The 13,160-nt window shown below is 32.3% G+C and overlaps 1 protein-coding gene and 1 long non-coding RNA gene across 2 annotated transcripts; both read right to left on the reverse strand.

The window, feature by feature from the left end:
- Window positions 1-2,338: 2,338 nt before the first annotated feature.
- LOC128280631 (uncharacterized) lies at window positions 2,339-2,821 on the reverse strand. The gene is made up of 2 exons (XR_008270728.1): window positions 2,735-2,821; window positions 2,339-2,631 (listed from the first exon to the last, which is right to left on the reverse strand). It is a non-coding gene; the product is annotated as an uncharacterized LOC128280631 (long non-coding RNA).
- A 5,383-nt stretch (window positions 2,822-8,204) lies between these two features.
- LOC108454189 (uncharacterized) lies at window positions 8,205-12,988 on the reverse strand. Its single transcript, XM_017752564.2, has 9 exons — window positions 12,517-12,988; window positions 11,829-11,890; window positions 11,297-11,351; window positions 10,468-10,566; window positions 10,177-10,263; window positions 9,370-9,486; window positions 9,147-9,239; window positions 8,830-8,860; window positions 8,205-8,726 (listed from the first exon to the last, which is right to left on the reverse strand). Exons 1-9 carry the CDS (start codon window positions 12,610-12,612, stop codon window positions 8,536-8,538), a joined length of 831 nt encoding a protein of 276 aa, XP_017608053.1. The 5' UTR covers window positions 12,613-12,988; the 3' UTR covers window positions 8,205-8,535.
- Between the last annotated feature and the right edge of the window lie 172 nt (window positions 12,989-13,160).

Here is a 13,160-nt window from a genome sequence, read left to right on the forward strand (position 1 = left end):
TATAATCTGAACATTTAAAATATAACTTACACTTATTGTCCTATAATAATTATAAATATTCATTTATTCATTTCATAAGCAATTTCTTTACAACTCATTCAACCTTCATTATCTAATAACTTGATTAAATTTTTCATTTAATTCACAACAATAATATTCTCTATTCATATGTCTTACTTATGTTTCTGTTCACTATTCAATATCAGTAAACATATTTCAGTATCGATTAATTTTTCAGATTCTTTCAGTAACATTTAGTCATTCGAAAACAATTAGTTATCCAGTAACAATTATTCGTTCAGTAACGATCCTTTACTCAATATCAATCAATTATTCGATGACAATCAATATTTTTCAATAACAATCATTTAATCATTATTATTCAATAGCAGTCATTTATTTATTCAGTTACAGTTAAAAATTTGGTAGCAGTAAATTTTCAATACCTTTATTTGCCCTATTAACATGACTCGGACCTATACGGATACACGGATCCAAACCACACACTGAGGATAGTATACAGTGTTTCATTGGCTGAAGCCGAAATACACCGTAAAGGTAACAGTAACAGTAGCGGTGGCGGTACACAAAGTACCTCATCGGAACAAATCCAAAAAGCGATAAGATATGATCACGATACCTCTGAGTACCTTTTCGTAAGCGAATCTGAAAAAGCGAATGATGAGTCGACACTTATAGTGTCTCATCGACACACAGTCGGAATATCCCTAAACACTTCCAATCCTATGGCATGCCAACTATATCCGACTAGCCCGATACAGTTAATTGTAAACTTTCAAATTTTCAATTTCATTCGTAATTTAATTTCAATTCAATTTAATACATTTTTCCATATCAATCCACATGCAATTCAATTGCAATACAATATATATTTTGATTCATTTCAATAATCATAAAACACAATAATGCTTACATTAATTACTTACCATAACATTCAATCAAAATATAATAATTAACAATTAAATTTCACTTTTCAATGCATCAACCTACACATTAAATAATAAATTCAACAATTAAATATTAAGTTCGGATTATAGAAATACAAACCGTAATTTCCGAGTTAACTCCCGTTGTCTTTGCCCTTTTTTCCTTGCTTAGCCGAGATTTTCCTGGAACAACGTTAGCTATGGAAATCAATTAAAAATTATCAATACACTACCATTCAATTTTCTCATTGAATATTTCAATTTTTATTCATCTTTTGCCTAAATTCCAATTTAGTCCTTAAACCGAGACTAACTTTTATTCTTCACATTTAACTCAATATTTTCATTCAATTACAACTTTAGACTAATTTCAGCATAAAACCATAATTTCAAAATTCTTTCGATTTAGTCCTACTATTCAAAACTTATGAATTACTTTACAATTCAATCCTTATCTCACTTCTAACTTGAATTTCTATCAATTTAATCCCTAATTCATCATTTTATTCAACATAAACAATATTTAAAAATCTAATAACTTTCAATATATCAATTTAATTTCATCAAAACCTTGTTCCATGACTTCCAAAATATCAAAATTAAATAAAAAAGGCTAAATTGACTTACCTATTAAACTTCCAAGCTTCAAACCTTGAATTTTCCCTTTTTTCTTCTATCTTTTCTCTTTTTCTTCTTTCCTTCCCCTGCTCCCTGTTTCGTTTGCTTTGTTTCTTCATTTCTATTCTTTTGTTTCTTTTCATTTATTTACTTTATATATATAACTTAATTTAATAATATACTTATATAATAAGTAAACATACATGTATTTTACAATTGTATGTATATTAGTATTACACATGTCACCATTTGTACCATACATTTGTCAACCTTTAATTTATTTAATTTAATAATATAATATCAATTAAATAATAATAACAATAACAATAATAATTAAATATAAAACTATAATAATAAATAATAAGAATAATAATTTAATATATTTTAACACATAAAATCTCGATTTTTATGTTTATGTCACTCACTTAGGACAAATGGTATAATTCCCATTTTGGTCCTTTTCACTTTCTTTTAATCTATAATTAAACTTTCACACTTCATTCAATTTAATCATTTTATTTGATTATCCTTAATTTAAGCTAATTCACTTTATTAAACTTTAATTAACCACTCACTTAACTTCGTAAATATTTAATAAATATTTACGAATCTATTTTTCAGAAACAAAGACCCAAAATTGTACTTTTTCGATAACTGTAAAATTTGAGTCATTACATTTGGACCTTGAGATAACCAAAAATACTGCTGATATGCTCCCTTAACTCCTTACTAATACCTTTGGAAAAGAAAATGTTCATCTTTAGAGTATTAACTTTGTGACCAGAATAACCACAGAAACTTTCCAATATACCTTTTATGATTCTAGCTTATTACATCTTTGCTTGTCCGAATATAATAAGGTCATCTACAAAAAAAGAGGTGATAAATGGTAGGCTCTAGATACAAAAAACCTGATAGGTTTCTATTGACCCATGGTAATGGCAGACTTAATATCACGTCCTAACCATTCTATGGTCAAAACGAAGAGGTGTGGAGAAAGCGGACACCCTTGCTGAATGCCTCTAACAAGTCAGAACTTTTTAGTTGGGACACCTTTCCACATGATCTGCAAAGTAGAATTCATAATGACAGACATAATAACATTATTTTCAAAGAAAATCAAGGATACCTGCAACCTAAAGAGAAGCATAGATAAACTCTCATCTCACCCGGTTATAAGCTTTCTCCATATCAACTTTAATAGCAATCCAAGTTTTATTCTTCTGCTTGTTTTTCATGGAATGAATAGCTTCCTGAATAATAAGAATATTATCCATGATGTTCCTTCCGGCGAGGAATCCAACCTGCTCTTGTGCATTAATCACAGGAAAAACTACTTTAAAATGATTAGTGATAATTTTTATTCTTAGTTTTTAAAGGACTGAACAAAGGTTGATTGGCTGAAACTGAAAAAAGGTTTAAGGATTATGAACCTTGGGAATAAGAACAATTAAAGTGTTATTCAAATCCGGATCAATAGCTTTATCGACAAAAACCAACTTTACCCAATTACAAACCGTGGTCCCAATATGTCCCTATTGATTTTGAAAGAATAAAGCGTGAAACCTATCACTTTCCGGAGCTTTAACCGAAGCCATATCAAAGAGGACAATTCTCAAGCTTAGAAAATGCATTAGATGGATGTCCTTTCATAGGTTCAGGAGCCTCCCCATATAGCCTTTGAAAAAACTTAATCGCTTCAACCTATAGAGCCTCCTCTTCGAAAATCCACTCCCGATTATCATTCCTTAAAGTAGTAATCCTATTATTCTTTCTCCTTTAGATTGTATGCCTATGGAAAATTTTGATATTCCGATCACCCAAGACTAACCAATCACATTTTACTTTTTGACTTCAAAAAAGTTCTTCATGATGAAGGACGCTCTCTAAGTCTTCCCGCACCTCCATCTCTTGCTAAATTAACTAATCAGAATATGACCTTTCCATTACCTTCTGAATGCTAGAAAATTTCTATAACAATTGCCTTTTACAATTTTGTAACAATTGCCTTTTATAATATCCAATTTGACCGTAGACAGACTTATTTCAATTTTTAATACTAGAATTAAACTGAGCAATAGAGGGAGTCATATCCCCATTATAACTCCAATTATTCTTACCAAACTCCAAAAAATCTGGATGTTTAGTCCATCTAGCAAGAAACCTGAAAAGTCTCCCTCTAGGTAGGTTAACTTTCGATCTAAGAGACATGAATAGAGGCTTTTGTTTAGACTTAATTCTTAGAAGGTGGGACACCAAACAATATGGAAAGGCTTTAATCCAAGCATTATTACCTATTACTCTGTCAAGATGCTCATGAGCCCCACCTTTATGCCAAGTGAAGGAGGGGCCTTTATAACCCAAATCATAAAGGTCAACTGAATCCATAAAATCCCAAAAGAATGACACTTTCTCCTATGATTTCGCCCATCCTTCTTTTCACTAGAAGAAAGCACGACATTAAAATCACCAATAACCATCTAGGGCACAGAAACATCAGACATGGTTGCTTTTAAACCCTTCCAAAGAAGCCTTCTCTTCCGTCTATCTGGACTCCCATAAACAAAGGAGATAAAAACAGGATATTTTGTAACATTAGAGATGACCCAGACCAATAAAAATTGTGAATAATTCTGGATAATCTCAACTTGTATTGAATCTTTCCAACCAACCCAAATACCACTTGAAAAACCAATAGCTTCCATCTGAAGCGGGAACTGAAAACCCAACTTGGCAATGATACAATTTCCTTTACTTTCACTAACTCTAGTATCTAACAATCCTACTATATCGAGCTTAAGCTCTCTATTATACTCGTAAAAAATTCGAGGGAACTTGCTACTCGGGCAATCTTGACAATTCCAAGAAAAAACTGATAAGTTCATAAAATTAAAAAAAAATAAGAGGATGGAGAGATACTGACATCTATCTTTCTTGGCTAGTCGACTCCTTATGAAGATTCCCGGCAATAATCATAATAGATTTTTTCAGATTTTACCTCAAATTTTGCACTAATAAGCTTAATTATAGAGTTCATCGTATCAGATAAAGGAATTTGATTACTTCCCTCTATTTTGAACCAAACTCCTCAATCCTTAATGGTTTTATCAAGGTTTCTTCCTCTTCGAACGTATCCCCCTCTTGTCGCGAAACTCTGCCTTTTATGAATTAGAATACCTTTGCTAGAATCACCAAGTCTAACTCCATTTGATTGCTTATTAATTACTAAGTCAAAATTTTCTTTGAAAGTAACAGCAGAATGCTTTTTAGGATCCAAAACAACAGCACTAAGTGATACCGAGGTTTCAACCGACACTTCAAAAGTAGGATTAAAATGCGATGTCGTAGCCAAATAAGGGCTAAATGAGAGTTGCGAACCTTTATCAAAACCAACCTTTTTCATTAAAGGATCATTAAGGAGAGAGTTTCCATATTCACCATCCACTATAACACAATTATTTTTTGAATTATTAAAATTATGCAAAAAGGGGATTTTTTTTACGCTCAATAGTGGGAATTGTTAACTTGGCTCGAACTAATTCAAAATTTTCCACAGGAAGCCCAAATTCCTCAACCCATCTAGAATCATGTAACACATCATTTTCCTTTTCTAATCCAGCCCCGTGCCTTGCTGTCCCAATAACCTTTCAATTTCTATTTGGCCCAAGCTCACCTTCCAGGCTTTCTAAAGAAATCTATTTTGCTTCCTTCTTGCTCGGCCCATTTTTAACGGCTTCAAATCCCTCAACCCTAGCCTTACTTTTGATTGTCTCCTTTCAGAAATTTGATGCCCTTTAAATCTACTAAACCTTCATTATTAGCATCGTTACCTTCCTCCAAAGGATTCAATATATCAAATATTGATCCCGAAACATCTTACTGGCTTCTAGCATTTTAATTTCAACTTTCTCTAAAATTTCGTCATGATTTTCGTTCCACCATTATCCACGGCCCGAATGTTCCAATCCTTGTCTGACACACTTTCACATGGCCTTGGTTCCGCCTTCTCAACCTTCTTTCTAGTGAGTTCAAAGTTACCAGAGATAAGGAATCAACGGCTTATCAAGGTTCACAAAAACTACTATTCACGCAAATCTCCCCCTCGATCTACTATCGGTATTATAGTCAAGTTTTGCTATTCTACCAACCAAACCGCTGATCTTCTCCAAGATTTTCCTTTTGTATACAAAATCAAGCAAACCCGAAAATCTGATCCATGTCATTACGACACTTGGGTACGATTGAAGAGGATCAAAATTTGGTGTTTATGGCTGAACGGTTAGGTATTGCCCAAACACTACCCACGATCCTTGTGTTAATACTTTTTCGAAATCGTCATTACTTTGAAATTTTACCAAATAATAACCATATTCAACATCCATTAATTGAAATGGCTTGGCTGGCTTCCATAAATTGAAAATCTTATTTTGAAAGGTGTTATATCCAATATTTCTCCCCGAAAGCTTAACTTCCATCATAGTCGCCATCTCTTTAACCATCAATTGTTGTATGCTATTTGAGAATTCAATTGACAGAACCCCATTAACCATAGATCTAGTAATATCTCCTTCCAAAAAGTCAAAGTCCTCTGTCAGGAACACTTGATGAGTCTTGAGATCCAACAACACCTCTCCCTAGAAGTCGGTCCTTCCAAGTAAGTGTCTTCTCCCGTAATAAATCAACCTCTATATTGCTACCTTCATCCCCCTCCTTTCCTTTAAAACTCACTTTTTTTGAGACCCAATCCTTTGACGGGCGAGTCTCACAATCATCTTCTCCACAAAAGTCCATCAGAGAGCAAAAAGCTAGAATCCAAATAATATATAATAATAAATTTCAAATTTTCATTTCTATTTTAATAGTTGTTTGCTTCTGTCGTTAATTTTACGCATTAGCTTTGTTGATGTGGCGAACTTTAGTCATCTAAATTTCTTTCACATTGATGATATGAATTTTATTTATGATGTTTTTAGTCTCCTTATTTTATACAAATATAGATCTAACCATGAATAACTTTAGCAAAATATAAAAAAGTATTTGTATTATTAAAAGATTATAAAGTATGAAATACACATTTTATTAAATTAATTCTCTATAGTAGTTTGTATCAAGTTTTAGTGAAATTGTAAGTGAAATAAAAATAATAAAATTTAATTAAGATGTTATATAAAAATGTTTAAATTTAGTTTCTTTTATTTTTGTTTAATTCAGGTTAAGAAAATGTTTAAAATGTTTATAAATTTATAAATTTATAAATTTAAAAAAAAGTGAATCCCTAATTAAAATTAAAAGGAAAAGAAAGGAAATAAGTAGAACCACGGAAAGGAAAAGCTCATGGAGAATTCAAAGATAAAAGTCAAAAACAAAATATTTTCTAGAACAGGAAAAGATTGAGAAGAGAAAAGCTTAGGTTGGCTTCACATTATTCAAATAATAAACAAATTTTTAATATAAATTCTAAAAACGGGGTTCCATTACATCAAAGTTCTTTCAAACTACACCCTAAATATGGGGAGACAGAGAAAATGGACAAGAAAATAAAGTAAAAAAAAAAAAGTAAATCATATATAATATTCATGCTATGCATCCACCTCACCTCAATTCATTTATCTAACTTTTATTCAAATCATAAAGTAAAGGTATCCAAAATCATAATCTCTCACCTTCTAATCCTATCCTCAATATTTTTCTTTCAAATTTTACATAAAAATAAAAATACACTACCTTATAAAACCAACAAGTCTTCTTACACACTTAAACCCAATTCATAGATAACACATTTAATCAGCAATTTAAATAAATTTTTGATATTTTCAAATCCATTAATTGATGACATCAACTTAACAATTCAAATAATTATATAGATATAGATATGCACTGTTTTATAATTAAATTTAAATATAAATATTTATGCATACCAAAATTATAAGATTGTTTATAGTAATTGTAAAGATAATAGTCTCTCACTAAATGAGTTTTTCATGAGTTTGAGCCAAGTAAAAATTTAAGTTAGTTTTTTGGGTCAAACTCGACTCAAAAAATAGACTTAAAATTTTGCCTAAGCCTAATCCAAATACAAATGCTAAAACCTGAATCCAACCTCGCCCACTCATATTAAAATTAGTAAGAACTAAACTAATTAATTGAAATATCAAATACAAAAATATTTTAAGAAATTCAAATTTGTTATTGAATAAGTATCCAACAAATTTATAGATTTGATAAATTATAATGTATGTTTAACATTTCTAAATGTTTTAAAATTCAAATTCTAAAATCCCAAGCAGTTCATTTATCTTCATTAAATTGAAATCCCAGTTTTAGTGTATGAATTCATATCCCAATCCACTAAACATCTAAATTTAGGAAAGTCAAAGATATTTGAACAATAAAGCAGAAAATGGGTTTGAAAATCTAAATCCAAATCAATGATTCAATTCACTCTACCTTTTTTGGATAATAAAATCCAAATCAAATAAAGCAACCCAGATAATATTATATATATGTTTGTGTTTAACCAAAGTGAATACCCTCATCCACTCTGAATACATTGTAGATGGTAATTAAAATATCTGAAGTCGTATTCGTAATCTTTAGATGATGTCTCCATAGAGAACAAGAAAATCATAAGAACATGGCTTTAAGCATATTACCCTCCAAGGAAACTTTAAAAATTTGAACCTATCCATGTCAGATATACACTCGTATCCGAGTTCAAATAACATAAGTAAATAATGCATGCGGTGTGCAAGAAATAGAGGAAAGAGAAAGCTCTAAATCAGCATACTCTCAACAATATCTCAATTGTTTCATTCATTCTCATTCACTGAACTAAACTTAAATTGCTTATTCGCAACACCAACTCCATTGTATAATCAGCTATTTCTATGGAGAACTAAACCAACAAGCAAAGAAATTGAATCACAGCATATAAAAGAAGAGGAGAGAAGAATTTACAGGTAATTTTACTTCATTTTTCATGACCTTCATTGGCAGCTGCAGCATCTATCTTAATTATAAGAGGCTGGTGGAAATCTGTGGGTGCTTCACCCATGATAGGTAACGGTGGTGAGCCTACAATGCTATCAATATCCTCATTTTCGGCCAAGGCTTTATCTAGAGCCGATTTGGCAACTCTAGTCACACAAATCATTAAAAGCACTGCATAAAAAAAATTAACCGATGTCAAACAAGGACATCATTGCAGTTCTGTAAATTTTAAGTATTTTCTTGACTATCATTTATCCTAGAATTCGCAGCTTACCAGACACAGAAAGGCCCAATATGAGAAATGCCTGCACTCATAAAGCAAACATGGGTTGTAAGAACACAAGACAGAATTGTGATGAAGTAAATCATCTTCATTGTCCTAACCAGAATTGCCTTATATAAAAATGAAAATGCAACCCGGGTTCCCTTTTGTGCCAGTCAAAGCAAAGAATCTTATAGGAAAGTAACTAATTATGTCCATTTCCTGGCCTAAAGGGGCCACAATTGAAGCTCAGCAACCACAAACTGAGACCAATCGCTTAAAATGAAAATAGATAAGCAATCAAACATATAAAGAATAACAAGACTTACCCAACGAGTAGTTGAAAACTCACTCCATCCATGTGTCACGTCAGAAAGATCCTTGAGTGTTGTTCCGACATAAACTAAAGCAAGTGTTATTGGCTGTACAAACACCGTTCTCAGTGTTAAATCCAAAGCATAACAAAACCACCAAAAACCGAAACACGTATAAATAGCAAGCAGAATTGGAAACAATAAGTGAAAGGTGATAGTTAAATAGAGATGCAAATACCATCATTCCTAACCAGGAGGCCAGCATGTATTCTAGAATAGGGACAGGAGTCACGGACAACAGATAATTCAACATGTTGAATGGGAGTAAGGGTACAAGTCGAAGCAGCAAAACGATCTGTGCAACAACAGAACAAAATTTAAAAATCTGAAGTGTGTGGTTCAAAAGAAGTCATTTCACATGAGCACACTGCTTACCTCAGGAAGTTCTAATGGTATTATCCATTTTCTCAATAAGACATTAATTAATATAGAGCATAAATTAACATACAGTGTTGCAACAGAACCATCAGGCAAACTTTAAATATCAGCCAGAATTGTTTTTCCTCTTTTCCCGGATATTGCAAGGAATTTCATGTTAACAGATTAGGATTACCAAACATAATATAACCCATATCCACAATTTGAGATCATACAAAATGGATTCAATGAACAAAAATGCTTGATTGTATTTGTAGCATGAGATGAATACCCTCAAGGAGAAATAACAAGTAACATTTTTATCTTGATAATCCAAAACATTACTTACTGAAAGCCCGAAAGCCACTTTTCTTTTATTAATTCAATGTCCTTCAAACTACTCAAACTTCAGAAGAAAAAAAAAATTTGCTCTTTTTTTTTTCCCATTATTTGGAAAATAGCATTTTCATGAAGTCAAGATGCCGTCAAATTTGATAACTCATAATGCATTAAGCATGATTTAAGCCAAAACCTATCAAATAGCATAAATTTAATTTAAGGCTTAGGGATAGACATATCCTACAAACCAAGATGCTATCCTTCAGAAATTAAGAAAAAGAGTATAAACCTTAAAGCCAGATCTCCGTATTGCAAGTGCTACTGACCGGAACTGAGGATAATCCTTCAACTTAGAAACAACAAATGATCTCCCAATCTGTATAAGGAAAACATAATAAGATGAAAATTGAACGAGAGACTCAAGAAATAAGTAAGAAACGGAAGTAAATATAAAGCAAGCAATAAAGTTCAGTAAAAACTGATATCAAACACATCAATAACCTGCCACGAAATCAGTCAATGGAAGGTAAAGTAATAAGGCATAACATTAAAAGTTTTCAAAACAAGTCAGTTAACATACTGTTCTGCCAAGAAGGAATGCCGCTCCCGCACCAAGGGTTGCACCAATAGAATCCGCAACAAAGCCCACAGGCAATCCAAAAAGATAACCACCACCAAGCTGAAACACAGTACTAGGCGAGGTTAAAGTTTGTTCACTTCCTGTCTAATTTTTGGAAGTTTCAATCTACAACTGTGCAGGGCAAGTACAATATGACACATAACAACAAGAAATTTGATAAAATAGGCTGTAGAAAAATAAGGAAAAAAGAAGTTAAAGATCATAGGGATAGTTTAATATTAAAATTAACTGTAAGAATGCAAGTTATCATACATCAACTCTCCTTCAGTAAATGACAAACAAAATTTTGGGTTAAAAATGGTTTGTTTTGGTAGGCAGCATAGAATTTAACCAAAAAGTGTCGAGCCACAATTTACCATACCATTACTCTAGATATTAATGCAAACTGTTATCAGCACTAGTTGTAGCAAAGGAAACTTCAATCCTGATCCAGACACCTTACACAGGGCTACCAACTCATCTATAGAACCTAATTCTAAGTATATTAACAGGTAATTAACTTTTCCATATAGGAGTTGACCAAAAGCTTCCTAAAAGAGCCATGTATGGTAAATAATCAGCATCAGCACTGACTGGATTATACTTCTAAATTAGTAGATAAAGGTAGGCTCCACTGACATGGACACCATGCCTACTCCATGGAAGAGAGCCACTAAGAAAGAATCATGATCAATACTCCAGGGTTTGGAATGCAAGAAATTGCATGATCATACAAAATAGTAATCAATTTGGCTACACTGAAGCATCAGTATAGGAGTTTAACGCTTACGGTAAGCACTGAAGCTGGAACGGCCAAGACTGTCAAAGGAATATAAGCAACAGCCCTGCAAACCAACAAAGAAATATGAGTTGGAAAAGTCAAATGAAAAATTCCAATACTTCAGAACTAAGTTATCTACATTCTACAGCTAATCAATTCACCAGCAAACTGACCAATTATCAATCCCAAAGCTTCAAATTTAAGAGGCATTCCACATAACTACGACATGCTAATTTCATTACTCATGGAGGGGCATTTTATTCATGCAATGCTGAAGAACGCATAACCTTACATTCTCTCCATGTTTCACATAAAGGAAATGATCCACTTTCTGTTTACATGGACAGAAAGCTAAAGACAGTAAGAACCAAGCAAACCGACAAAACTTTCAACTCAGTTGAACAATGTTTCAACGGCAACATCAATTTATATTAGATTTATTATATTCATATATTACCGAATCAAATGAATTACATTCAAGTAGATGACATGATAGATGCTAACGGAAGCCAAAAAAAATACAGGATTTCACGGGACTTACAGCACAAGTGGACCCCAAGGTCCAAGATCCTTGTCAACCCATAACAAAAAATCCTTCAGAATCTGCAAGAAAAACTTATTTTCATCAACATAACAACTGAGCTTAATTTAAACACCAACAGCTAACATTGGGAAAGCGGGAGAGAATCAGAATCCTTAAGAATTCAGCTCTAAGAATTAATGCTTTAGCTAATTTTGTAGTCCCCCTCATAACTCTTTCATACATTGTCCCAGCTTTGCAATTTGTACTAGTTTCAGAAAAGGAACACAATTAGACAAATACATTGGGTTCAAAAGTACAGCTTGGTAGCATATCAATCGTGAAACCTAAGACCAAAATCACAAGTTTGCACTTATAACCTCAACCCCAAAATGTGCCACATAGGTAACTCATTTGAGTAGAAAACCCAACATTCAAATCTTCAATCGATATAAACATCCAAAAATCCATAAATGATTAACCAAAAAGGTCAAAACAGGAAAGCCCCGGATTAGAAAAAGCTCAAAAAGAAAGAACAAAATTAGTAAAAGAAAAACCCTACAAAATTAACAAATTATCAATCAAAAAGAGAAAACAACAAATACCCAGATCGGAGAACAAAATGAAAAAGCAAAATTAAGAAAAAAAGAAGAGAAAAATAAACTTCACCCAGATCAAGGAAACGTGTAAATAGGTAGAAAAACCAAACCTTTTCAACAGGGAGGGTGAAACAAGCGAAAACAATAGCAGCAATAAGGAGGAGAAGAAGAGTGATCCTGAGAGAGGAACCCCAGGTGAAAGCCATTGAGAACCTTCGACGCCAAGGCCTACACTCTTCGTCTTCGTTGTCAATATCGAGGATCTCTTGTTTATGGGATGAACGAGCCCTCAATCCTTCTAAGGTTGCCAGATTTGGCAAAGTTAAAAAGGAAACAGAAATGAAAAGAAAAAAAGAAGAAAGAAGTGGGATTTTTCTAGCTTTGTGTTTGGTTTTTTCCTATAGCGGTTTTAGCCTAACAAACACTCAAAAGATTTTTGGGATTTTGTCTGATTGCTTTTATTTCAATTGCTTTATTGTGTAGTTTTGGGTATTGAATAAGCTTAAAATTTTGGGATAGGATTGAGAATTGCAACTCAGTAGGTAGCATCCTTTTCTTAGTCTCTTAAACATGCATACTAAAGACACGATTAGGGTGAAAATTACCTAAAATTAATTGAAAATTTATCGATAAATTAAATAGTAAAAGTTTCCATAAAAAAGTTAACTTTGGTAGAAATAGTACTTTTTTTAATTAAGGTGGTTTAGGTTGAATTTTTTATTGATTATATATATAAATATAAAAACATCTTTGT

Source organism: Gossypium arboreum, chromosome 9 (assembly GCF_025698485.1).
Source record: "Gossypium arboreum isolate Shixiya-1 chromosome 9, ASM2569848v2, whole genome shotgun sequence".
NCBI classification, from domain to species: domain Eukaryota; kingdom Viridiplantae; phylum Streptophyta; class Magnoliopsida; order Malvales; family Malvaceae; genus Gossypium; species Gossypium arboreum.

Coding starts and splice junctions, on each gene's coding strand:
- LOC108454189 (XM_017752564.2), bottom strand. CDS start 12,612: ATGGCTTTCACCTGGGGTTCCTCTCTCAGGATCACTCTTCTTCTCCTC. Junction 9,487..10,176: donor TACGGAGATCTGGCTTTAAG/GTTTATACTCTT, acceptor GTTGTTGCACAG/ATCGTTTTGCTGCTTCGACT. Junction 8,861..9,146: donor AGTTTTCAACTACTCGTTGG/GTAAGTCTTGTT, acceptor TTATGAGTGCAG/GCATTTCTCATATTGGGCCT.